General features: G+C 45.4%; 1 protein-coding gene across 8 annotated transcripts in view; it reads right to left on the reverse strand.

Annotated features, from left to right (window-relative positions):
• Window positions 1-27,967, reverse strand: part of Rhbdd1 (rhomboid domain containing 1) — a 195,012-nt gene that overhangs the window by 3,301 nt on the left and 163,744 nt on the right. For 3 of the 8 annotated variants that reach the window (XM_050161010.1, XM_050161012.1, XM_050161011.1), the window contains exon 7: window positions 19,429-21,847. The exons of 2 other annotated variants lie outside the window; for them this stretch is intronic. In XM_050161010.1, the coding sequence (XP_050016967.1) occupies window positions 21,651-21,847 (197 nt within the window). In that variant the 3' untranslated portion in view covers window positions 19,429-21,650. Of the gene's footprint in view, window positions 1-6; window positions 834-19,421; window positions 21,848-27,967 lie in introns of those variants that run through there. 3 more of the 8 variants (XM_050161014.1, XM_050161013.1, XM_050161009.1) reach the window with 3 other exon arrangements.

A 27,967-nucleotide genomic window follows, 5' to 3' on the forward strand; every position in this document is an offset into this window, starting at 1 on the left:
CTTACTTCAAACTAGTCCTCTTTTGTTGAGATCCCGGGTTGATGACCTCTTATGCCTGTTATCCCTTCTTGACTGGAACAATCAAAGAGAACAGAGAAAGACTTGTGCCCATGTTCATCACTAATGATGAGCCTTTACTTTATGGTCTTTGAGTACAGCAAAACGCATGTCACTGTCTTAAACTAGATTAAAGACGACAGTGAATAAAAACACTAAACAACTTTCACCATAAACATTTTATGAATTTTCAAGATTTATCCTATAAAGTTTTTTTTGCTGTTTTTATAAAGGAATTTTTCTTTGTTCAAAATAGTGAATTTCTGAAATGCCAACTACATGAATCAAATCAACACAAGTTTATTGCTTAAAATTGTTTCATATAATCAGATCCAAATCCAACTTTGCTGTTTGTGGCTGTTTTTAACAAGAGAATTCTAACTGTACTTATGAAAGCGGGCCAACACTTGACGGCCTGCTGCAGATGGGCAAGGACTCTGATTAGAATCAGGAGCAGTTCAACGTGGCAAGGTTGCCACAGGACACAAAGCAGTGGGAGCGGACAGTGTCCTCACACTCTCAAAGAAAGCCAGTGTCCTCTGCTGTGTTTCTGTGACAGATGATTCACAGTTGCCTTTGGGAGGACTAATTGTTTCATGATGGAAGGAGGGGCAAAGAGTTAGGGGGCAGACGGTGAGAGTTCCTCAGGTCCAGTGCTCAGCGTGAGTAGGCCGTGTGCACGTGCTCCCTCTCCCTCTCTATCTCTCTCTCTCTGGACCCATTTGCAGAGCATCCAAGGAGAACTGAAGCTTGGCCAACAGAAGAAACGCCACTTGCTGAGGAGAGGAGAAAGAGGACTCACATCCCTAGGCACTCAGAGGCATGAAAGTCACCCCATTTATAGAGCTCTCTCAAGGGCTCCGATTTCACTCAGCTTCTGTTCCCAAACTAGTTCTGCAGATGGGCTAAGTAAAGGACAGTCAGTGTCAGCAAGACATCTCAGGTCACCTGGCCAGTAGAGAAAGGAGCAGTACTTGAGCCAAGGTTCTCTGGCCTCTTATAACCTACCCAACTGCCATCACTTCTGAACCAGGGAACAAGTTAGACACCGTACCTCCTCGCCACTTCTGACGGTTCCACCCACACCCAGTGCTTCTCTTCATGGCTATGTGGGACTCACTGAGACTTGAACACAGAAAACCAGAAAAGAGCAGTGTAAGAAGGCTCAGCTAATATCAAAGGCCTGGATCTAAAATCTCACCTCCCATTTCCTTAAATTCCAACACAGAGCAGAGTGGTCCAGTTTTATAAGAGTCATGGCGTCACAATCTCCATTAGCACAGTAGCATTAACTGAAGTTTCACATTCTGGGCATTTTTTAAAATTCTTCAAATTCAGTTTCTGGTAATAACAAGCTACCCTGCTATTTGAATGGCTTAACCCAGGACCCAAACATGAAGCCACTCATTTTTTTTTTCTCTTTCTCTGACACAGAGTTTCTCTGTGTAGCTTTGGAGCCTGTTCTGGAACTCACTCTCTAGACCAGGATGGCCTTGAACTCACAGAGTTCTGTCTGTCTCTACCTCCCGAGTGCTGGGATTAAAGGCATGTGCCACCACCGCCTAGCCCTACTTAGTTTTTAAGTGTAAATAAATCTCTGATCTTCTGAGAGATGTTTTAAGTCAGCCATCAGTCATCAGTCACCTCCTGCTTGCTGTGTGTGCACTCTGGGTCAGCGCGAGGCCAGGAACAAGGCTCCAGTCTACTCTGCCATCCAGCTCCTTTCTCTGCACTCATCTTTAGACACACTTCTGCAACTTCCACCCACTGTTCCTACTGCCATTCTCTCTTCTGGAACCCAGAGGGTCCAGGGTCCTGTGGGCATGTCTCCAGAGCCTTATTCTCATGTTTCTGACGTTTGCTCAAGGTGGCTAGGGATATAGCACAGGGTCTGGAGCAGCTTCAGGCAGGTGGAAGATGTCACCAGTTTCATAACAGAACACGCTGGCAGAGAATCAGTAGATGGCTTCCTCGATCTGCTTTGGACTCGTGAACACGCCCCAGATAAGATGCTTCATTAAACAGGCCGTGGGTGGTTTCTACAGGGCAGGTGCTGCTGAACAAGGGGGCTGTTTGCCTTCCAGTGCTCTGGAGGGCAATGACCTTACAAGATCCCTCCTCCTTCCTTTATAGCTACAGCTCTCAACCTGTGGGTTGTAACCCCTTTGGGGTCAAATGACTTTCATAGGGGTCCAGTATCAGATATACTGCATATCAGATATTTACATTACGATTCATAACAGTAACACAATTACAATTATGAAAGCAACGAAACAATTTTACAGTTGGGGTCACCACAGCATGAAGAACTGTATTAAGAGGTGGCGGTATGAGGAAGGCTGAGAACTGGTGGTACATAGCTACGTATCTTTGAGTGAGTGGCTTCCCTCATGTTGGTCTTGGTCTCCTAGTTCATGAACTGGAATGGTGAGACCCCCCCCCACCCCCCACCGCCCTGTGAGACTGTTAAGAGGACTGCAGGGGGCGTTGCATATCTATCACTTAGCAGTATGCAGGGAACGCCTGTTACGTCCCTCACACCACCAGGCAGACTATTAAATGTCTGTGTTTGAACTAACTCCATAATACACACTGGAAATAAAATCCCAACATCAGGAACTCCTTAAAGAGCAAGCCGGGTTACGTCTGCAGATACTTTCAGCAGTGATTTGCACACGTGTGGCGTTGTTAGCTACTAAAAGTTTGCTAAGAAATGAACAGCGAAAAGTCATTAACAAACTTCATGGGGCAGCACAACTTTGTAACACCGAAGAGCCTTTGGGCTGCTGGGGAAGCCCAAGGGTCCAGCATGGACTTTTCCTGTTTAGTTAAATAATCACACATGGAACATTTACAGGCCTGGGTGGGTGAAATGGCTCTGCTCTAAAGAGCCTGGCAATGAATATTAGTATTTATGGGACTCACCCCATGTCCCTGCAAACGGAGGTCAGACCCCAATCTCACTCCATGAAGCGGCGAACATGCTTCAGAGGGCCCGGGGAACATTTCCTATTTAAGATGACTTAGCTCCATGACGGCTCCAGTACTGAGATCATACAATTTATTGATTTGTGGTTCTTGATGGAAAAATTTTCAGTTTTCTACCCTTCTGTATAATACAGAAATCTCTACGTTTCATGGCTAAAGGAGGAGAAATGGTTTTCACCAGATGAGAACCGCTGAGGAGTGCTACGTGTTGATGGTCACTTTCCCTGCTCTTCACCACGAGTGGGCACAGGGCTGTTTAATTTGCTGCCGTTCACAGATCTGCAGAGGAGCCAGTAAGGACTCACACCACTCAAAGCATACGATGGTGACCTCGCAGGACGTGGTCATATTTTCCCCTTAAACTAGAGAGCTGAACAAGGAATAAAAAGAAAAACTCTAAACAAATCACTAGCATGTTGTGGTATGTCTGTCAAGGAACAAGGGCAGCGGCGTGGGCCCCCTAAGCTCTTTCAAGAATGTTACTTTCTTAGATTTGCAAAGGCTCCTGAAAAGACAGTCGCTAAATCATTTACTTAAAAAATATCAGAAACGTCTGGAAGAAACCCCAGGTCTACTAATTTCAAAAGATGATCTTTGAATGGGCGTAGGCACTTAGGAGCAACTTTACTTTCAGGATCATTAGTTATGTATGATCTTCTCTCTCTAAATATCTTGGACTTCACCTAAAATCATGTGACTTTCATAATGTGGAAATGGCTTGAAAGAAGGGTAACAGACAGCCATGACTTGAGAGAAAAACAGTGACATTTACATCTTGCCAATCAGCCACGCCAGCCAAGCCCCAATCTCAACTGGCACCTGAGATCTCAGCACGGAAAGCTTTGAGATGGAAAGCGACATAGCCCGCTGTCCTCTTCCCTCCAGCTGGTTGAAGCTGAGGCCATTTATTGGACAGGGGTGACTTGGGATCAAGAGGCCAGGAACCCCCTGAGTAAATGAACCTGTCAGGGGCGGGAAGTCGGGTACACTGCTTCTCAGAAAGAGTCCGAAGGTCTAACTCTGCTACATGCCCACCTAGGTATTACCATCCTTCTCTTGGGAGCATATTATTAGATCAGCTTTTATGAATGGAAGCTGGGGAACCAGACACATATGTAGAAATACACAAGAGCTCCAGAACACAGACTACCACACTCATCCCTTCCACAGGGCATGTGGCTTCCTTGCTTGTTTTACAAGGGTTCAAATATTCCAATTTATTCATCCTCAGGTCTTTCCAGTCATGTCTTTCTTTTAAAGCCTCTGGGTTGTCCTCTCCCCTCCCCTTCCCTCCCTTCCAGCTTACCCTGCCTCCCCCCCCCCCCGACGTCTTATTCCTTGACTGATTTCTAATACACTTGTCCATTTTTGCCCATGCCATCCATAAAGGAATTTATAAAGGTCAATCTGAACGGCTTCATCCTTACACTTCCATTCGTGAGCATCTTCCACATTGTTCTGGGAGGTCTTGGTCCCATTTATCTTTCTAGGTAGAATTTTCTTATCTATTTCACAGGAGAAGCATGGAGACTGGAGACGGTAGGGTTTGGAGTGACTTACCACAGACACAGATCTCAAGCCCTCTTCTCTCTCCATGGTGCTCGAGGCATGGATGTGCTAGTCCCTCATTTAACACCAGAATCTAAGTCTGAGGATGTCGCTGTCTGATGGAGACTCAGGCATTGGCTCTGTTTGAAATCACTGGAAACCACCTTCCCTCTGCCCTAGCTACGATTCCCAACAAATGCCAGATTTTACTTAGGACTCTTGAATGTGCCCCCTGAAGTTAATATCCCCTTTGAGGGAGATTGAGGCTCGGCAAAACCTAGCACCGAGAGTTCACTGTGGATTCCGAAATTCTTCTGAAAGAAGAATTTATCACTTCTTAGAGAAACACTGAAGAGCAAGAAGGCAGCAGCTGAATGACAGTTGAGCAATGTAAGCCGTCGTTTCCCGGCTGTCCAGACCCAAATAATCACACAGAAACTATATTAATTACAACACTGCTTGGCCAACAGCTTAGGCGTGTTCCTACCTAGCGCTTATATCTTAAATTAACCCATTTCTATTAATTTGTGTATCACCACGAGGCTGTGGCTTACTGGTAGGTAAGGTTCTGGCATCTTTTCTCCTTTGGCAGCTCCATGGCGACTGCCTGACTCTGCCTTCTTTCCTCCTCTATCCCCCTGGATTTCTTGCCTTACTCTATTCTGCCCTACAATGGGTCAAAGCAGCTTCTTTATTAACCAATGGTAAAAAAACATATTCACAGATACAGAGGGGAACCCCACATGTACAGTTCACCAGGTGTGGGCTCCCTACGACTCTATCAGGACCTCAGACTCTGCATGCGTACCTGTGAGAGCTGGCCCAGACCTGCAACTGAGGTTTGTGTGCCCATACTGGTTCCCAGGTAGTCTTCAGGGAATGGCAGCACCCCCTCCCTTAGAGCACAGATTTGCCCTGACTTCAGTCTGCAGCCAGGATACCCTCTTTGGAAGAGCGTGCTTGGTTTTGACTTGGACTTGTGGTAGTGGGACAGGGAACCACTATCCTGTGCTCCTTGCCACTGTCCTCCAACTCATTTGGTTTCATTCAGTGCCCTGGCCCCACACTCCCCAAACATAAAAAGTAATTTTAAGCTTTTTGTTGGAATGTGTGTGTGTGTGTGTGTGTGTGTATGTGTGTGTGTGTGTGAATGTATTATAATGGCAAAGGTAACTGAAAATTCAATTCTGGTAATGTTAATACCTTATATTATTAAGATAATTTGTCAATACTAAGAAACAACCATCAACATATTACCAAGACCTCAATTCCAGACTTCATTTGGCTTTTGTCAGTCTTTCTAAGCTTTTGTTCCATGGTCCAATCCAAGAGATTACAGTCCACGTAGATGCTTGGTTTGTGGGTGTCTCTTAGTCATTCTTGTTTCCTATGACCTTGACTGCCTGACAAGATAACCAATAGAAATTATTCAGCTACGTTTGCTTGGTGGTTGGCCTCTTCATTAGACTGAAGTTCCAACTAAGAAGAAAAAAGCCACTGGTGTACTCTTGGTCCCACATGGCCCCAACAGGGTGGATTACTGGTGCAGCTAACCCCAAAAAATTGGTTAAAGACTGTTTTGCCAAGTTTCTTTACTGTAGATTTTTTGTTAAGCTTGTATCTTTATATATCTTATTTATTTATATGTGTGTGTGCATGTGTGTGTGTGTGCACATGCGCATATGTGTGTGTGCAGATACCCGTAGAGGCCAGAAGAGGGCGTTGGATGTGCTGGAGCTGCGGTTTCACAGGGTTTTGAGGTGCCCAACATGGGTTCTGGGAATTGAATTTTGGTCCAGTCCAAGAGCAGCGAACACTCATAACCGCTGAGCCGTATCTCCAGCATCAGTGTAAAAACTTCTTTTGAGTTCCAGGAGGATAAAGCTTTGATCTTTGGGGAGACTGGGTATCTCAAACAAGATGTTACCTAGTTACTCGTTCTTGGGGTCAGCAGGAGGTGGTGGAGTTGCTTATAAACCTTCAGTGAACTCTGGTCTCTAATGGTCCAGTGAGGTGGTCTTCACTGTTCTCTGTATGTGACTTACTAGGGAACTTGGTTAAGAAATGGACTTGGGGAAGGGCAGTGGTGGTGCATGCCTTTACTCCCAGCACCCGGGAGGCAGAGACAGGCACATAGATCTCTGTGTGTCTGAGGCCAGCCTGGTCTACAAAGCAAGCTCCAGAACAGGCTCCAAAGCTATAGTGAAACTTTATCTCAAAAAAACAAAACGGCAACAACAACAAAAAAACAAGTCAGAAGAAAAAAAAAAGAGAAATGTATTTGGGTGTGGTGAGGTTGTCGGTGAGCCCAGACACTCAGTGTTTACTGAGTTCCCGAGGGACTGTGAAAGTGTGATGTACACTAATCACTGACACTGACCATCTTCCATCTGAAAATATCCAGCAGGTTCCACTCAGTACTTGCGTTTGCCAGCAGGTGGCAGCAGAGGCCTACAACCTGGAGTCTGCAGACTAGAAAACTAGGGCACATTCCAGTCAGGCAAGCATTCTGCACTGTAAGCAGAATAAGGGCCATTTTGAACCAGATGGGCCCTACAGAGGATGCTGCACCGAGCATTAGGGAGTTGTTTACTGTCTATGTGGACTGCAGGTTACATGGCAGCATCTAGCAGTTTCTGTATCACACCACGCTTCTCTCTGAGGAAAGACTAACAAGGATCCAAGAGAGGGGCCACAAATATAGGGATTTCTCATCGGTTCCAAAGTCAGAATGACGTTTTGCTCTTGTGCATAGGCCTTGTGTTGCTCACTTTCCCGTCTGCAGCTCCCTTACCAACCCAAGCTCTACATGAGAGAGATGGACCCATACAATTTGTGACTATTTGATAAGACCAGATGCAGTAATAACAACACAACATGATGTAAGCCTAATCAGTGTGGTCACGCTAACTGGTTCACGCGTCTGCTCCAACCCGGGTCAGTTGCTATTACTCGGGTACCACTTGCACGCAGGAGCATCCTCAAGAATAACAGGCGCTAGGTTGCCTGGGACTGGACTTAAACACGTTCACAATCAAGATTCACCCTCACACACCTCTACTTGCCCTTCCTCCGGCCCGCCTACCCGCTCTGGCCCCACTCCATGTGCTAATCCAGAGAAATCCGACTGAAGGAGAAGAGGAAAAGAGAATGGGAGTAGGAAGGGAGAGAAAAGACAGGTCATTCATCTCTCACCGTAACAATGTCTGACACAGCAGCTTAGAGCAGAAATAGCTGGGGTTTGACATGGGTGGTGTTTTCCTTGCATAGCCCCTGTACCCCACCCACCCCCACACAGTGGTTTGTGCCAGGAATCCTCATTGGCTAACCCTGTGATCTCGGGTAGCTGTTGTGCCCTATCTGTTGGTGCAAGTTCAGAAGACACCTGCTATGGACTGGAAATGTGGCCCTTCGTCCCCTAAGGCCATACAATGAGGTCTATACCTTCACTGGGGTTGTGGAGGCAGGCGAAGCCTTTGACAGGTGTTAGACAGAGCCTCTGCAATGGGGCTGGTGCCCTCGGAAGAAGATGAAGAGTTTGCTGACCACCACAGGCACAAGGGGGAGGCTATTACCCTAGGCGAGGGACCACACAGGAGCCCAATCATGCTAGCCCTTGGAACTCAAGCAGTGGAGGCTAGGAAGAAACTTAGGCTTCGGAAACACAGCTCAGCCTGTTACAAAGCTCACAAATTTGCCTGGGCTCTAGAGTTCTTAACACATTAGTGAACATCCAGGAGCAAGAAACAGACTGGGAAATGAGATGTATTATATATATTTGATTGCACTGAGTGCTGTCTTAAAAGCCTTAAATATTCACAGTATCCATTTTTCAAACACCACAAGCCTGGTCAGTGCATAACCGCATGTCCAGACATACTGACATCAATGCATAATCATGGAAATAACCCCTGGCCTGGGAAATTGTCCCTGACAGCCTTACGGGACCAGGGAGGCATGGTGATGGTTCAAAGCCATCATTACAGCTAAAAGCTCCCCTCCCTCCCCCGGGCATCCATCTCTTGCAGGTGGAACCCTGGCCATGACAGTGAGGTAGTCAATCACAGGACTGGGCCAATGGTACTAAGGGAGGACAGGCCAGGGTAGATCCACCACGAGAAAGAAAGTAGCTTCTGTCCTATGGCCACATCCTTTGCCAGGCCAAAGCAACAACAAACCAAGAAAAGCAAAGGGGTAGTGGTGCTGAAAATCAGCCAAAGGAGGCACTCTGTCGCAAGTGTGATGTCCAAGCCTTCAGAGTGGAAGACCAGGCGGATAACTTGGAAGGTGAGGACGCCCCAACCCCAAGTGGATAAGCTTTGAGATAAGCAGCCTGAGAGGCCTTCTGGAGAAATACACAAACAAGCAGGAGCCTTGGGACTTGGTCCTCGGAGTTCTGCTATTCTTACATGGGTCAGAGTCAGCGAGGAATTGTGGATAAACTGTTTATGCTGTGATAAAGCGTCCTAGAGGAAGCATGCGGTCTGGAGTGTGATGGCATTGAACCTAACTCTGCGTCCACGGCCCACTCTCTGTGTGGCCTGCTAGGTCAGATAAACCCTTTCCTGGCCAGAATCCTGATCTTGTGCATCTGTGAGCCTCATCATGTATTCATGCATGTTCTTGCAGGACTTGTGTCTGCATGTATGCATTCCACATGTGTATCTGCATTTAATATATGCAGAAAAAGTTTTCCCCGAAACTAAAGCATAAAGCCTCCTGGGGGTTTTTCAGGGAGATTTATATACTCTTGAAATAGCCTGCCTCTAATTGCCTCATTGTGGCCAGGGTTAATCTCAAAAATGATTTTGAGGAGTGGTGGTCTATATTATTGAGGTTTGACAACAATGAATGTGGGTTACTCTGAAATACCTGTCCACCATTGCCAAAAAAGTAAAGCTTCCTTTATGAACAGAAGTGAGAATTCAGAACCAAACTTTGTAAAGCTAGAACCCAACTCATCCTGTACAGCTGAAGTGGGGGGCAAATCGCTCTCTGAGCAGTTTGGAAACATCTCGACATGTGGTTTGGTCCTATAAAAAGCTAGTACTGGAAGGCTTCTCTACAGTTTCAAGAGGAAAAAAAGATTTGATAAAGTGTGTGAGGTTTGATGGTGCATGCTTAACCCTACCACCCGGGAAACGGAGACAAGGGGTTAAACTCAGCCTTGGGTAAATGACAAGCCCAAGGCTAGCCTGCTCTACATGAGATCCCATCAAAAAACAAAAATAAACCATTGGATAGAGTGTGGAAAGAAGAGTCAGTGCGTGGTATCCAGGTGACCATAAACATTACAGGATTCCAGAGCAAGGCAGCTGAGTTCCAGAGAGGGGCACATATTCCAGTGAACTGAGAGGCGGGAAAGACAGCGCCCCAGCTTCCGCAGCAGCTTGCTCAGGCTGCCTGGCTTTGTTCTTCAAGTCACTGCAGCCAGCAGAACCCGAACATCAGGTGCCAAGCCTGAAATAAGCACCCGAAGTTGCGCTGTTGCTTCTCAGCTGGGTGTGGGGCTACAGAGGAGTTTGAATGTGAGCTTCCCTTTATTCCCCTTTGTTTCAGACAAGCTCTTGGGCTGATTCTCAACTTCATTATCTGTAGAAATCTAGAGAGTGCATGGCTGTCTTCTGAAGACCAAGTGAATTCGAGGAGTCGTGCACCCAGCCTGGAGGAGATCCGTGAGGGTGCAACTCGTTACAATAAGTCCTTTCCCAAGCTGCTCTCTCTGCAGCGCAGCCACCATTCATTCAGCCACACAGGCCAAGGTCTTTCACACCCCTGACATGCCCTCACCTCTGCACCACCAAAGTATGTGATTCTAACACGTGGTTTCATAGCCCTGGTGTAGACAGAGTCAGGTTCCAGCCCAGTGCCCTTATATCCCCCCATGTTGCTTTCAAAACTATGAGTACAAAAGCTCCCTTCCCCATAATTTCCCTAACTCTGACCACTGGTTTGGCAGAATGTTCTTAATATTAAGTGCAAAGCTTGGAAGGCGCACGGAGAAGAGAAAGTAGTTTGATACGGAGACTATCTGAGTTAATAAAGGAAAAGAAGGACGGGCATGGCGGTGTGCACCTTAATCCCAGCGCTTGGGAAGCAGGCAGAGCTCTGTGAGATCCAGACCAGCCTGGCCTCTGTGCTGAGTTCTAGCCCAGCAAGGGCTACAAACCGAGACCTTTTTCTCAAGAAAGAAAAGAAAACAAGAACAAAACTGATGGTCTGGAAGAAGCCTCGGGTTTACTGCTGCAAGGGCAAAATTTCCCAAGATTTCCTTGGGATCTGAAGACAGCAGGCAAGGGCATCTGTCTTGGCTGGATGCCCACACCTGCTTTCAAGATTGAGGCTACAAAGAGTAAGGGCAGTAAGGCCCCAGCGAGGAGCTCTGCCAATATGACTGATCTGAATGGAATGCGACTCTATGAGTCATTTGTAGCTTTAAATACTATAGAGAAAGGAATTCGTAGGACGTGCCCCAACAGCCTGGCTTTGATGTGGTGCGCTCCTTTAAAAACACATTGTTCAAATTTAGGCTAAAATGCAAAGCCCTCGTGTTTACAATGCTGTTACTGGAGGAACACAGCAAAAAAGTACAACTGTTAACTTTAAAGGCAAGATGTAAAACTTCAGAGCAACAGGGCGATCGCCAGTGCAAATTACGAGCTGTTAAACCCCAAAAGGGTTCATTGGTTAGCAGTGAATGCTCTTGAGTCGGCTTGGCCCGAGAAGGGGATGCTCTTTATATAATTTGGGGTACACTGCGTTTACCAGAGCTTTTCCTTGCCTTTGCCCCAGAGCACAACCATTGTGTGTAACCCCACCCCCACCCCAGTGCTTTGTTTGATCCTGTTTATTATACTGTAGGGCTAGGGCAGTGTCTCAAGGGTCACCACTGCTTCTGGGACAGGCTACAAAGTAGATGTAAAAAGTACTGCTGCCCTGTCATAGACACTCTGGGAGCCAGGCTAGCCTCTCTAACCCAAAACACTAACATCCGCATCGTCTTATTATAAAAAACAGAAGGGGGGTTCTGCAGGATTATAAACATCTGAAGACAACTTTCTCATGAATTCTAAGCAGCTATTTTGGATACAGAGGGGGCGGGTAAAGCCGAAGAACGAAGCAACACATTTCCCATTCTTGTTTACAGAGGAGGAGGTGGGGGCAGTCACGGATGCAAAAGCGTACTGAGTGCAAAAGAAAATGAACACACAGTAAGCTGCAGGCAGAGTCCAGGCACCAGTGATAGAAGTCCCAGTGACAGTTCTTGACCCTGTGGGCTCATTCTAAACACGAAGCTATAGAGCCAAGTGACTGTACAAATTCAGGAGCTGGACTTACCACAGCCCTGATAGTATTTCAGGCCCCCATGTCTCGCACCATGCACCAGATCTCCCATTAAGACCTTGTTTGAGGTCTCTTAGAAAAAAAATAGGATAAATCTCCAAGAGGCCAGGTGGGGTACACTAAAATGAAGCCTCAAGTTTCATACATAAAGTACTACCAAAGTGGGATAGGATCATAAGAGCAGAGTTATGGTTAATGATTGGTACCATCTTCATGTCCAGGGCCCAGGTGCCTACCTGCCAGGTGCCTGCAATGGGCCTGACTTTGTCCTTTTGCCTGTAGTGCTAATAGACACTGTTCCGTCTCCTCCCTTCCAAATGAGACAGTAGCCCAATGCATGAATTCAACTGGTTGTTTCCTCTCCTCTTACACAAAACACATCAGTGTTCCACACAGCTCAGATGGACAGAGAAGAAAAGGCAGAGGAGAGCATGAAGTGGTCAAGGATCATAAATCTTGATAATTTATCACAAACTGTCACAGCACTGGACACAGGACCAGGTGGGACGAAAAGCCTCTGTTTACAAAAGATGCCCAAACCCTGCAGTCTGTTCTCTCTGTGCCTTCGCTGTCATAGAATAGGAACAGTTTGAGAGAGAACAATGAGAAAAACACAGAAATACAATAGTTTTACAGAGAAGGTCTGTGTAGAAGACAGCCCAAAACCTGTGATCCTCCTGCCTCAGCCTCCTGAGAGCTGGGATTGCAGGTGTGGACCAGGGTGCTCCCAACGACATCTTGAATTGACAGTTTGTGGAATGTCCTTTTAGCTCTCCTATGACTGTAAATAAATAAATAAATAAATAAATAGTAAAATAAAAGTTCAGAAGGCTAGACATACATCAGTGCTAAACTCCATGTTCCAGCTGTTCTCTGTTTGGTAATTCTTGTTCTCCTTTCCTCAACTGCTTGGTCATCCAGCCACAGTTATGAAGCACTGGCCTAGGTTCTATCTTAGGGTGAGGGGAACTGGAAGGAATGAAGAAGCAAGAGGTGACTTTAGCCACTGCAAGGTCAGGGTTGAGGGACTAAAGTGCTCAAGCCATATAATAATTAGTTGGCTCCAAAATAAACTATGAAAAAAGTAAAAAGTGTTTAATTTAATGCCTATGAAAAATACCATTTCAACAATTTACAATTCAGTTATACATATGTTTACATATATGTTTGTGTTCTATATTTTTATGCTTTAAATGTGTATTTAAGGACTAAGGATGGGATTGCACAGGTTTTAATATAGTGGAAATGACAGGGAGTGGGCTTCTTAAAGTCCACAAAGACCCTCAAAGGTTCCATATGTTGGGGAAGACATCTATAACTCTCACAGAGACTTCAATCTGCCAACAGCCATCGCTGCCTTACAAAATACCACGAAAGAATATCTCAACTTCCTTGTAAAAAACAACCCAAAACAACACCACAACTATATAGAGCTCAGGAAAGGTTTAAGGACAAACAGTTTTCCACTCCAGAGGCCAACAGAGCCCAAGGGGAAGTGTCAACTGCTTAAACCTGTCCCTGCAGGTGGCGAATGCCACTGAAAGAGGCAGTCAGGGTTGGCCCAGAGCTCAGTCATATCCCAAACATGGCTGCTCTACTGCCCTGTGTAGTCAGCAGCGTCCTTGGCGTTCAAGCCTCACTTGAACGCACAGGCACAGCCTGACCCACAGCATAGGAATCCAAAGACTTTCCTTTTCAAACTTCTTTTAGTTAAGAAGAAGAAGAAGAAACCACTTTTCAATTAGCTTCGGCCAAGTAGATCACACTTTCTATTTGCTCCGAGAGTAAGAAGCAGGGGATTACTCTTAATTCAATTCTATTTCTCTCTTTTGTAGACATTTTATCAGACTCCTTAATCCTCCCGGCGGGCAAGGGCACTAGGTAAAAGAGGAGAATGAACTCAATTTTGAAAAGAAAGGCTCACACGACAAAGCATAAAAACAGGCCTTCGGAGGCAATTTGATTTCATTCTTCACCCTTTTCTTGCTGTCCCTGAGTCCTCTTCATGATGCCCATGTGGGAAGCAGGGTAGGAGAGGGCTAGGAAGGTGATGTGGCTGGGGTAACAGTAGCTCGGGATATAGCACCTGCAGTTGAAGAGGGTTCACAGTCCTGCAAACAGACACCGGCTGCTTCAAAGTGCCCTGTCAGCGCACTGGACTTGCTGGTCCCAAGCTTTCCCTTGTGTCTCCACCGTGAGATGTGTTGAGATGATGCACAGCGTGCCAAACAAGAAAACAAGCCACGAGAAAATGAGCTTTGCGCAGAATGAAAATCTACTAAAAATACATTTAAGAGACTTCAAACATGAAATCACATTTACAAAATAACTGCTTAATGACTTAGCCAAAACTGATTCAGGAACACATGGATTAAATTCCCTTCAAAATACATATGGCTTTGCAAACTAGGGGAGAGACTAGCTTAGCAGAGTCATTTCGGCTAGTAGGGCACAGCCCTGGGAGAAAGAAGCCAGCCTGTTCTCACTCTGCCAGGCCTTTACTGGTGCTTGCTTTGGCGACTGTCAACTGGCCACAGCAGTCACTACCTAAATTTGGAGCAAGCTCCTTGTCAATGGTTTAACTCTCTTCCTAGTAAGGCAAAGCATCCAGTACTTATAATAAGTGATTCTTCCTCACCAATACTTCAAGTACCAACAATACAGCCTGCTTACTTCTGTTTTAAAAAGGAAATTTGCCTTGTCTTAGGCCCAAAGCATATGACTTTGCAGTAACTGGCTATAGATTGATACATAGGTTTCTCATTCGTGTTTAGTCATTAGGAACCAGTATGAATCAAGAGATTGCTGGCTCATGCTTTGTTCCTTGATTGAAGAGGCACACTTTAGATAAAGCTTGTCACAAGACGCTCTGTTTTCCTACCAGCCTTTCCTCCAACACAGTGACCCCAGCTCACATCAACATAACATCACCACCATCATGGCCATAAAACATCATCTCATTGTTCCTTGGTGAAAAGATCTGACAACTGCTGAACCTGTTTCTCTAGATGAGAAAATGGAGAGCTGAAGGTCAGAGAAAGGCTACGGAGCACAGCCAGCCAGTCCAGACACCTGCCTTCCTTTCCACCCAGGGCATTTTTCATTGTTTGCTTTGGCTAGTTTTTAGGCATCAAGCTGTCTGGAATGTCTCCTCTCCACTTCTCCACTGATGACTCTTCCGTTCTTCAAAAACCAGAACAAACACAAACCAGGGTGCTGCTGTACAGGTATCTGATGCGGTGTTTAAAGTCCACAGCCAGGTGAACTCACCTTGGGCCATCTGGATGGGCCTGAGTGAATCAGTGTAAAGGCCCGAGAGCAGCCGCAGCAGAAACTGTATCACGGACTGGACTGAATCTTCAGCCATTCCTAAGAACTGGGGTGGTCCACCCTATGGAATTTGGGCTTGTCTGCTCAGCTCCTACAACTGTATGAGTCAGTTCCTTGTCATAACTCTTGATACCAACTCGCACTGGCTCTGTCTGCTGGTTGAATTTTCCTGACACACTAGATATTGTCCCCTCTGGGTTCCTCTTGTTTATTTCGCTCTTTTACCACCCCTAGCTTCTTGCTGGCGCTGGCGCTGTGACTTTTTTTGCGGGCAGGCTTACACCTCAGAGGTTCTTGAAAACTCACAGTGCTTAGACTTGCATATGAAGAAGTATGTGCTAGAAGAATTAAATCACATTATATATAAGACGGTGTGGAGCCCTTCTGAAGGACCAGTAAAACACACACAGGATGCTCACAGGAAGTAAGTCCAGCCAACATGAGTCACAGGCCCAGAAGTCATGTCACCAAGAAGCTATCAATATCAGCTATGGATAGGTTATTGTTTCTTTTCATGGCACAGGGTAGTCCTCTGGAGAAAGAACATTTAGTAGCACTAGGCCCCAAGTCTGGACCAGTGACCATCTCTCTCTCTCTCTGTTTACTTTCTGTGATTGTAACTACCAAACATCCTCTATCTACACACTGCCAAATGCCCCATTGGCACAGACTGCACCAATATCTAACTTCAAAAAGAAAATTGCTGTTGTTTTACCATTATAACACATATATCAAGTTGCAGAATAATGACTGCCGATAACATCACAAACAAATTTCAAATTATGGATCAGAAAAGTGGAAATTGAATACAATAAATTATAAGGGATGCTGAAGCCAAGACAGGTAGAAAGTTTTAGGTGGGGTAAGAACTTTCAACTCTAGACATCTAATCTAGGCTGATTTATACACGGCTTTTGACTAACTCAACAGGTATTTAAGAACCCCTTTGCTGCTAGATCATTAGATAACACTGAAAAGGAGTTTCATAGAAAGTACACTTGAGACAGGCTGACTCACATTTATCATGTGGCATTTATAGAACATGTTCTTGGGGCTCTGGGGCCCCCTTCACAGGGACTGGGTCCACCTCCACATCTGGTTCCCAGAGCAACTCCCAGATGAGTAGATAAGTGTTTTATTGGATTCCAGTCAGACCCACCACATCAGGAGCTCAGGGTGGGGCCTAGCAATGCTACCTAAACGATAGTGTGGATTTCAGTGGATCTGAAACCCTGGCAGAGCTTCTGGCTGAGCAGGTCTCAGTAGGGTGAACATATCCAAAGCTTTACATAGATAGCAAATCCTCAGAGAATCCATGACATGTTGCTGGGGCACTGGGAGTCCTTTGGATTTCTGGCCTCTTGCCCGCCCCCAGTCCTACCTCTCTCTTCCTGTGATCCATCCTTGTCTGACTCTCCCTATTTTTCCTCTCTTTTATCAGTACACTTGTCGCTGCATTTAGGGTCTATACCACTAACCCAGGGCGATATTATTTTGACAGCCTTCACTGTATCTGCAGAGATATGTGTTACACATAAAGTCACATTCAGAGCTGGGTGGAGTGGCTTCTGGAGAGATCTGTTCAGCCCACTGTGTCACCCTACAGATCACTTCAACGCAGCAGTCCCCTGGTGCTCTAAGGGCACCCATCTCCTTTAGGGACCAAACTGCAACGCTTGTATGATTGGCTGGGCTTCCTATCGCTCCATTTTTAACTCTGAGTATCCAGTCAGAGTAATGATGGCTCTGCTGGAGGTGACAAGAAGAGGAAGCACTGGGGCCTTTGGGGACACATCAGGAGCACTCGGCTACTCCCTGCAGCCAGGAGGCAACATTAGAGGGACCAGATGGAGGGGAGAGAAATCCAATTTGTACAGCAGCTTCTGAGAAGTCCTTGGATAGGTTACATACAATCTCAGAAGCCCCTAAAGATATCTGTACTGAGGAGATCAATGTGGAAGTTACTGACCAATAGGAGAGGAGATATTTAGAGGTGGCCATGACCCAGAGCGTGCAGAATAGAACATGCGGGGGAAAGCAGGCACACCTGGCATTAGGAAGACAGGGGGGGGTAGGAAGGATTGAGAAAGGGGCAGGTTAGCCACTAAGGTAAGGAGGCCCTAGGCCTCAGCCACAGCGATGGTAGGAGTTTAGTGGGATGTGTCTCTTGAGAGGAAGCCGCTTCCTGATAGACTGGAGAATTCGGAGTTGGTGAGAGCAGCAGGGCGGTTCTTCCGGGAAGTGCGCATCTTATTAGAAAGGGCAGGAGCAGGAAAGCAGCGCTGTTCTTTCCTCTGGTGCGTCTGCCCCTCCCCCACACCCTATAAGATGGTCTCTCTTGAGATGGAGGCACCAAGGGAGAAACAAAAGAATTTCCTGAGATGGGGCAGGTGAGAGGAATGGGTTCTCCCAGCCTTCTCCAGAAAGAAGGAGTAGTGAACAGGCTGTTTTAGTCCTTGGGAGGGAGGTGAAGGCACTTCAGACAGGAGTCCATGTTCTCGGAGTGGGGGGGGGGTTGTTCATACAGGGCTCAGGACCTCTAGTGTATCATCAGCACACCCTAGATGCCTCACCTTTCCTTCCTTCTTTCCTTCCTTCCTTCCTTCCTTCCTTCCTTCCTTCCTTCCTTCCTTCCTTCCTTCCCTCCCTCCCTCCCTCCCTCCCTCCCTTCCTCCCTTCCTTCTTCTTCCTGCCCATCCTCTGTCTTATTGATTTGTTCTCTCTAGAAAGATTAGCATCTCTGATCTTTACCAGTTCCTGCATATAGAAAGATTAAATTCCAAGCATATATTAATTCTGATAAAATTCTCTTACTAGAAGCAAAGGTGGAGGAATTTAGTAAGGTGGCCCTTTGTCCACATGGAGAATTGATTAAAGCCTAGACAGCTATTAGATTTGGAGTGGAGTGACAGAGAAACAAGTTTTTGAATGGATCATCTCGCAGTTCTACTGTCAGGGCTAATTACTTGTGTCAACCCATGAATATGCTCGCTGGAGCCGCTTCCGATGGTAAAACGTAAGACTTGTAAATATCAAGGCACCTGGAAAATGCACACGTTCCCTTATTCACGGCTAAAAGTGATGTGGAAGTATGGGCTACACAATGAGCCTTGGGAATCCATTGCAGACAGGTTCGCAGTGAACGAGGCTGCTCTTGGTTCTCCCTTGCTCAGATTATAGGTTATTTCAGCTCTGGGATGAAGCGGCTAGTGTGGCCATTTCAGAAGGACAACTGCCAAGATGAGGAAGGACTTCCTTACGTTACTGGAAAACTGGAAGGGAGCCTAACTTGCCCCGGGAGTGCCTCTCTCTTATTAGTCTGAACTAGACTGGAAGGTAGAATGCACCAACTGCTGAGGTAACGGGAGAAACGGTTGAATTTCCCCTCTGTGTGACCTCGGCTAAGTGGAAAGGCTACTTTGCTTCTCTGCAACTCGGTTCCTTCCTCTGAAAACACAGGGACAGCAAGAACTTGAAAAGAGTGTGGTGAGCCTCCCCTGTGTTCACTGTGTACGATCAGGGAAGAGGAGACAGGAAAACGAGGGCGGAAATATTCCAAGTGTCCTGCATCCCCCACCTCAGGCATGCATCTCAGATGCACCAGGGGGACACCATTCCCTGTCCACCAGTTCCCATCAATCCTGCAGTGTCCACTGGGGAGGGAGAGACAGCTGGGACTCCAGGTGTGGCTGACTGCAAAGCCAGACTGCAGAAGGATTCCCCAGGGACTTCAGTGACACGGTTGCTAAGCCCTTCGAGGGTCCTTCTTCCATCTTCCATACATTTTAGAACATGGCAGTCAAACTCTTAATAGGCAGAGCTGATCTGGCTGCTAAAATCTCATCTAAAGGCTACTATAAAATAGCTAACATAAAACCTATTTTAAACTAAGGTCAGTAATTCACATATTTCAGTTAAATTCTCATAAGTAACTACTTGGCAGCAATCTACAAAAATCAACATATTCCCACTCTACAGTCTGCTTTGCAAGATTTCAGAGACTCCTGTTTCTCTCTATCAGTAGGAAGAGCTACAGAGAGCTTACTGATTGCCCATAGATAGTATGCTGAGGTCCCCTCCCCATCACCCCACCAACTCAAAGCCCTTATATTCTAGAAAATAATAAGATGTCACTATTAAAGCCATAAACTAAAAATTCACTCCTATAAACTTAGCTTACAGAATTGGTCAACTAATAAAAAGTTGATAATTCTTAATTCTTTCTAAAAAGAAAATCCCTGAAGAATAACTTAAGAATGAATCTGTTTTTCCCAGGTTCATCCATTTGCCTGCAAATTTCAAGCTGTCATTCTTTTTCACTGCTGTGTAGTACTCCACTGTGAAAATGCACCATATTTTCCTTATCTATTCTCTTCAGTTGAGGGGCATCTAGGTTGTTTCCACATTCTGGCTGTTACAAATAATTCTGCTGTGAACACAGTTGAGCACATGTCGAATGAGGTAGCCCAGACCCAGAAAGACAAATATAGTATGTACTCACTCATAAGTGGCTTTTAGACATAAAGCAAAGAAAATCCAGCCTACAGGCCACAACCCCAGAGAAACTAGACAACAAAGAGGACCCAACGAGAGACATGCATAGATCTACATGGGAAGGTGAAAAAGACAAGATTTCCTGAGTAAATCGGGAGCGTTGGGGTCACGGAAGAGGGTAGATCGGGAGAAGGAAAAAGGGGGAATGGAGAAAAATGTATAGCTCAATAAAAACAACTAAAACAACAACAACAACAACAAAAAGAATCAATCTGGCCAAACTTTTAGAGCATGGAAATAATTGAACACAATCTGGCATGGTGGCACACACCTGATTTCCTAGCACCTCGGTGGTAAAGGTGGGAAGACAGAAAGCTCAAGGCTAGCCTGCACTATATAGTGAGGTACTTTATTAAAACAATAACAAGCAAGGGCCAGGGTGCATCTCATTGTCTAGCATGCTCAGGGCCCCATGTGTAATCCTCTCTAGCACCAGAAAAATAAAAACAGCATAACACATACAAAGAAAATGTAGCTGAACTACTTAATCCTTTCCATGGATGACAATCCCATACAAGGCAACAGAATCCACTGGCATCTCCAGTGACATGTAAGCCTACTACCTACAGAGTGAGTAGTTCTTTCACCTGTCGAGTGGGTTGGAACTGAATTAATACCAAAGCGACAGACGCGACAAACTTACAGACACAAGAAAAGATGTACAGCTTCATTATTATTTAGTACAGTTGCATGAAAATCACTGTAAGGTGTCACTGCACACTAGCAGACTGGTTGTAGAGTAAATAACAAAACAAATGAACAACAACAACACTCAAACAAATCATAAGAAGAACAATTGGCCAGTCCACTGACATGGAAGATACTGTGTCACCATCCTCAAGGGTGTACAGATCACACCACAGGGTCACAGCACTTCACAACCACTAGGATGAATGTGACAATCTAAAAACGTGGAGAAATAAATAAATAAATAATAGCAACAAAGTGGAGAACTAGTACCCTCATACAATGAGGATCTCTATGATTGGCTTCTTTCACTTAGCATGCTTTTGGGTTCATCTGTGTTAGAGCATTTTATTAGTGTCTCACTATCTTCATGGCCAAATGTTATTCCACGGAACAGATGAAATACATGCCCTTTGTCTGATCATACCTGATTAAAGTTATTTCTACTTGATTATTACAATGAATTTCCACACATAGATTTTTACATAAGCTACATTTTTCTTTTTTATGGAAACTCCTGTTTGGTATGTCAAAGTTAAACTATTTTTTTTTTCACTCAAGTAAGTACCAGGCTGTTGTCAAAAGTCATGCTACCATTTTATAGTTTCAACATCATGGCATGAGGTTGCTGATTTCTCTACATTATTGCTAAGATTTAGGATTTTTAAAAGTTATTGCAGTAAGGTTGTAAAGTGTGTGTACTTGTTGGTAGAGTATTGGGTGTCTTTGGAGAAGCATCTGTTCAGATCACATGTCCATCTTTAATCATGTTCTCAGTCACTTCTGGGTCTGCAGAGCTCTTTATATAAGCAAGCAAGTTCCCTCATCAGACATGACTTACAAATCATCTTTTCACCTTCTGATGCTGTCCATTATGGCGCCAAGCTTCTTAATTTCAATGAAGTCCAACTTAGTTACTTGTGCTTGGTTGCTGTATTTTGGTTCCACTTGCAGGCAGAGGTGGGAATTTACATGTGTTTACATGTGTACCAGTCATCTGGTCATCTCCTCCCCTTCAGGTATCAGGCTGCTTCGACATCTCACCTACGTTACTCGTCACCAACAGTGTGACCATACTCAGATCCGGTTCCGTCTAGACTGGCTCTTTGGCAGCAACTCGTTCTGTTCCTTTCCCAACAGCATCAGAAAGAAGGCACAAGAGAACTGATTCTTATCCAGACCTTCTTAGAGATGGGGAATTTCAGAGCCTTCTGAAATACCTTATTGAGGCCATCAGTGGTGATGTTTGTATCATTTCTTGATGGAAGTAGATGCACAGAAGCAGATGCGAGGAATTGGCAAACCCCAGGGCAAAAGGTTATAGCATGCACCGAGTTAGCTATAGGGTAATGCACAAAGAGAGACTTCAGAAACCAAGCATGAAGCTAAGTCTGTGATCTCAGAGAACCACCCTGCACATGGCTGCCTTGCCCAGATTCCCCTCCCTGTGGGGGCTTCTGCCATTTGTCCTTAGAACATCCTGAGTCAAGTTTTCCTGCCAGCTGTTTTGGGTCAAAATAAATAATTTTGATGGTTATAAACTATAATTAGATGGTTATAAGCCCCGAATAATCCTTGTACTTTGATTCTTCACAGAAATGTAAGGCTACAGAAAATGTGGTCGAAGGAAACTAATATTGAATTTGTGGCCTAAACTCTGATTCCTGAAGCAGAGCCCTTTGGAACTGGAAAGAGACTCTCCCAAAGCCCAGGCTTGTGCCTTTTTCAGAGCAAAGGAAAAACACAACTTTCGCTGCTGAGATCACTAAAGGACTCCAGAGACGGTTATCTAGAAGCCCAAGAATGCTGACTGGCTAAAGAGAGGGGCCACACTGGTTCCAGGAGAGACCCCCAGAGTGGCTGTGAGCCCTTCAGGAAGGCACTGGGCACAGGTTAGTGCTAAGTCCTGGCTCAGAGTGGGACTCCTGGGGAAGAATGCCTGAGTACAGTGGACTGAAACAGAATTCGAATTCTGCCGCTAACCACATGCCCAGGCAAGCTATTTCCTTCCTCTGTGCCCCAGATCTTGAAAAGGGGACTTCATGGGGCTATTATGTGTACTGCATCCCCCTTTATTACCACAAAGAGATCTTGGGAAAGCACAGACACTGGCGTGGTGAACACTTCATAGATGGCGCCTATTTGACAGGAGCTGAACTGCTTCCCCCCAAGCTCATCTGAAACATTTAGTTTTCAGATGACCACATTTTCTGTGGCCTTACATTTCTGTGAAGAATCAGAGTACAAGGATTATTCGAGGCTTAAAATAATCTAATTATACATTATAACCACCAAAATTATTTATTTTGACCCAAAACAGCTGGCAGGAAAACATGACTCGGGATGTTCTAAGGACGAATGGCAGAAGCCCCCACAGGGAGGGGAGTATGCTTTCACTTGAAGAGAAGGCTCTTAAAATGGTAAGTAAGGTTATGTGAGATAATATGAGTTTGGCCCTAACCTACTCTGAATGGGGTCCTCACAAGGAAAGAGGCAGGAGACACGTACAGATGGTGTGAGTCCAAGGGGGAGGTGGACACTCACATGACACAGAGAAGCCAGGTGTGCCAAGATTTTGACCTTGGCCTTCCAGCCTCCAGAATGGTGAGAAGTCACTATCTGCTGGCTAAACTGCTCCAGCCTATGGATGTGCCACCGCAGACATTCCAATACAGCAGGACACAGCTGGAAGGACACGGCATCATTGTTCCCTTTTCAAAGGTCAGAGATCCCAGGCCCTAAAAGACTTGTCACGTCACTGAAGGATATCAAGACGACACAGAGGAGCTGGAACACCCAGGGATACCATGTTGGTGTCTGGCCTCGTCTAAAGCTTACCAACTTTTACTGCAAAGCATCACAAACTGAACGGTGGCTTTCTGATGACCTCTGACACACTGACTCACCAGATTCTAGATGGAGCAACCAGCACACAGGTCCTCAAGAATGAGGCTGGGAAGCACACACAGCTGGGATTCTCTCTTCCACCTCTAAGCACCACCAGACACAATTCGTTGATGCCATCCTCAGTCTAAGGCAGAACTGGCCCAGGGTATCAGACCCTGCAGAGCTGGTGAGGGCCTGTGGTCCTAGGCCCTGTACTACCCAATCTACTCACCACTAGGAAACATCTTCCCGCTCTCCATCTTGTCAGATGCGCACACACCTGTCTCTTCCTCACCTTGAGGCTATGGATACCAATCTCCCAGGGATGGTGGTTGTCAGCTCTACCCTGCCACATCCTGACAGGATGTGTAAATGTCACAGGAAATTCTTTCCCAGCTGTCTGCTTTTTCTCATATTTTAGGTCTCAACATCAATTGCTAAATACCAACTCGGCGGAAATTTGGCGATCTTTCCCTGTGGCTCCACTTTCTTCCCTTGAGTCTATTATTTTCTCTAACCACACCCTATTCATATCCTTTCTACAGCAATGCCCCCAGTTATGATTACTTTGATTTATTTGTGTGTCTTTCCTCTTATCCATGTGTGTTGGTCCCATTTATCTTCCTGTTGACTGCTTTCTCTACTGGACGCCATGCATTCCCTCAGGACACGGATGGTCTAGATCTTACTTACCATCATTGTGTTCTCAGCACCACTTTTCACACACACTAGGTGTTTCAGCAGCCACTGTCATATGAACACAAGCTGCGAGTACCCGGTGAAAGGAGGAAGTCTGTCTCTGCTTGTTCTTAACCTACAGCAGGAGTTGTCAACCTTCCTGAAGCTGCGACCCTTTCATACAGTTCCTCATGTTGCCCCAAACATAACATTATTTTCGTAACTACCTCATAACTGTAATTTTCTACTGTTATGAATTATAATGTAAATATCTGTGTTTTCTGATAATCTTGGGTGACCCCTCTGAAGGGGCAATTCGACTCCCAAGGGGTCGCAACCCACAGGTTAAGAACTGCTCTTGTAGAGGCTGTGGTGGGAAGGAGATGGCACAATGCCACCTGCTCTGCCCCTATCATGCAAAGGCAATTGAAATTACAAGAGCAGCCTTAACATAAAACATAAGACGGCAGGCATGCCCCTTTTCAATGTCCTTCCATACCTTTGGGGTTACTGGCTGTCTTTATTTTGGTTTGGGTTCTATCAGTGACTGCTTACTGGAACCCATTAGAACTTATTTAAAGAGACAGCCCTCAACCTCTTAGCTGTGGTTCCTCACTAGGTACTTCTCGAGGCACGTGAAGATCCCATGCCATAAAGAACTCAGCTTATATTCGGACTGAATATCACACTGGAAATGTGAACCCAGGCGATAGTATAGTTTAGAATGCTGTGTGTGTCCCAGGACTCTCTGTTCTGCAATGGACCCCCCCCCCCCCGTGTGAGGTGGTAAGAAGGTAGAAACCTAAGCTGACTGTGGCGTTTGGAGATGGATCTCTCAGAGGATGATCAGAGTTAGAGTAATGGTTCTCAACCTTCCTAACGCTGTGCAAGGGTCACTCCACCCCCAAGAGGTCATGACTCAATGAATTATAGTGTTACTCAGCATGCTGGAATCCCAGTGACTTCATGAAGGAGAGACAGGAGATGCTATTCCAGCATGTGCCCTATGCCCCACATCACCTGGAGGCCATCAGCAGGAGGCCAACACTAGATGGAGGCCTTACCTGTATGCCTCTACAACTACAGCCCAAATAGACTTTTCTTCTTTATAAATTACCCAGCCTGTAGAACTGTAATATTGTAACAGAAACTAGGCTAACCCGTTAGAAACGATTCCCTACAAAGAGCAGAGCGACACAGACTCCAGGATCAGATTGGGGACTGACAGGCTGCGTGACTCTCAGCCAATGACAACCTCTCTTTCTCAAGTGCTGTGTGCCAAGGTAGTCTGGACCAGTCATCTCCATGGCTTTCACAGAGTGATAGTCCAATAAGAGCTGTGTTAATAAGGACTTCTTAATTTTACAGGCCAAGCTGCTGCCAAACGGCTCAGACTAGTCCTTTTTCTGTGCCGAAGTGTCAGCTGGGCCCTTCTTAAATGGCACAGCCCTGCCATTGCATTATAGCCAGCTCTAATTAGGAATGAAAAAATTTCATTCCTCTCTAATAAGAAACACGTTAAAAGGCAAACATTTTTTAAAAGACACTATAAGCAATAATCATTAAAATTCACTGCATTATGCTGGCATTCTTCAAAAGTCTAAAGCCTAGAGCACAGCATACGTAAAAATTATGCTATTTTGTATTTTCTTAATTGCATAAATTTCCATTAAGATCTGGAATGTGATGAAAGTTGGTCTTAATGGCTCCTTTTACCCTTATGGAGACACATAAGGAAACTATCTTTATGTGTGAATAGGGGATAGAGAAAACCACCTTAGTCATATCTTTACACTATATGGGTTCTCCACATAGTATTAAATTTAGACATGCAAGCTTTAGAACAGCCAGGCTGTTCTAAAGTAGGTGGTAGCACTATGTGCATCTTCAACTTTAATAAACAAAACAACACAGTGTGTGATGGTGCACAGCTGGATGGGACGGTGCCCACCATCAATTGCAGTCCTCTGGAGGACAGGCAGGCAGAGCTCCCTGAGCCTGAGACCAGCCTGGCTTACACAAGTACTTCCAAACTAATCAGGGCTGCATAATGAGACCCTGACTCAAACAAGCAAAGAAACAAACAGAAAGACCCAATTTCCAACTCTGTTCTTACAGATGCAGAGCAAAAGGAGAACATCCCAAGCTGATCTTCAGAGCTCGGTTCCCACCAGCAAAGCCATGCCCAGCTTACCTGGGATGTGTGGGATGAAGGAAGCCCAGTTCCTCTACTACACCATTGTCTGTGCACACTCACTTACTCCACCTACCCACTATGGATTGTGACTATTGCCCATACACACTTGCCCCACGCAACCACTATGGATTGTGACCATTGCCTGTGCACACTCACTTGCCCCACCCACCTGCTACGGGTTGTGACCATTGTCTGTGCACACTCACTTGCCCCACCTACCTGCTATGGATTCTGACCATTGCCTTGCACACCCACTTGCCCCACCCACCTGCTATGGATTCTGGCCATTGCCTTGCACACCCACTTGCCCCACCCACCTGCTATGGATTCTGACCATTGCCTTGCACACCCACTTGCCCCACCTACCATGAATTCTGACCATTGCCTGTGCACACTCACTTGCCCCACCCACCAGCTATGGATTGTGACCACTGCCTGTGCACACCCACTTGCCCCGCCTACCTGCTATGGATTCTGACCATTGTCTTGCACACCCACTTGCCCCACCCACCCACTATGGATTTTGACCATTGCCTGTGCATACCCACTTGCCCCACCCACCTGTTATGGATTGTGACCACTGCCTGTGCACATTGACTTGTCCCACTCCCTGCTATGGATTCCAATGTAAGGGCCAGAGCACTTTAAGTCAGCTGTGCAAATGACTCTTCCAGGCAACCAGCACTGAGGACTACTAATAGCTCTGAGGAAGCAGTATGTTTTACTGACTTGATTAGCAAACTCACTCCTTGCCTTGCAGTCCTTGGGTATACCCACGGTCATCACTCATATAACCTAAACTCACTAGAAAAGACTGTCTCTATTGATGGGAAGTCAGTAAGGTCATTGCATTTGTAAATTTGCCCCTCCTTCTTGATGTAAACTATGCTGTTAATAAAGTCTTCCCTGACACTCTTAATGTTGTCTCAATTCTACCTTTTCACTAAACTGAAAGGCTACATATACAGTTGAATGAATGTTAACTGTAGCTTGGAAAACATTTTGAGATTTCATATTTTCTGACTTTTCCTAGCTATCCAGTAAGAAGACATCATAAAAGATAAAGTAGATATAAATATTATAATTGTAATTTTTGCTTGATAACTGTTTTGTTACATATAATTTTACTATGTTAAAGTGAATGCCTTTCTTTTTGTTTAAATAGAAAAAGGGGAAATGATGTACGTGGGTCTTCTTTCTATCTGTTGCTTTCATTGGTTAATTAATAAAGAAACTGCTTGGCCTGATAGGTCAGAACATAGGTGGGTGGAGTAGACAGAACAGAATGCTGCGAGGAAGAAAGCAGAGTCAAGCAGACGCCATGGCTCTCCTCTCCCAGATGGACACTGGTTAGACTCATGCCAGTAAGCCACAGTCAAGTGGCAATACAGATATTAGAAATGGGTTAGATCAATATGTGATAGTTAGCCAATAAGGGACTGGAGATAATGGGCCAGGCATTGTTTAAATGAAAAAAAAAAGAAGATTGAAAACAATGATAAAACCTGTAGTGGAAATTTCTACAGCAAGTTTAACATTATCCAAAAAGATAGTAACAACCAGTGCTTTATAAAGATTAACTTAATTTTTTTGTGAATGTTTTACAAAAAAAAAACCAACACTAAAATTCTTCCAATTTCAATCAAATTGGAATGAACAGAGTACAAAAACATAAAGTAAACCAGTAGAACATTTATT

This window comes from Alexandromys fortis, unplaced genomic scaffold, assembly GCF_014885135.2.
Source record: "Alexandromys fortis isolate MF-2015 unplaced genomic scaffold, M_Fortis_MF-2015_v1.1 scaffold_98, whole genome shotgun sequence".
Taxonomy (NCBI): Eukaryota; Metazoa; Chordata; class Mammalia; order Rodentia; family Cricetidae; genus Alexandromys; species Alexandromys fortis.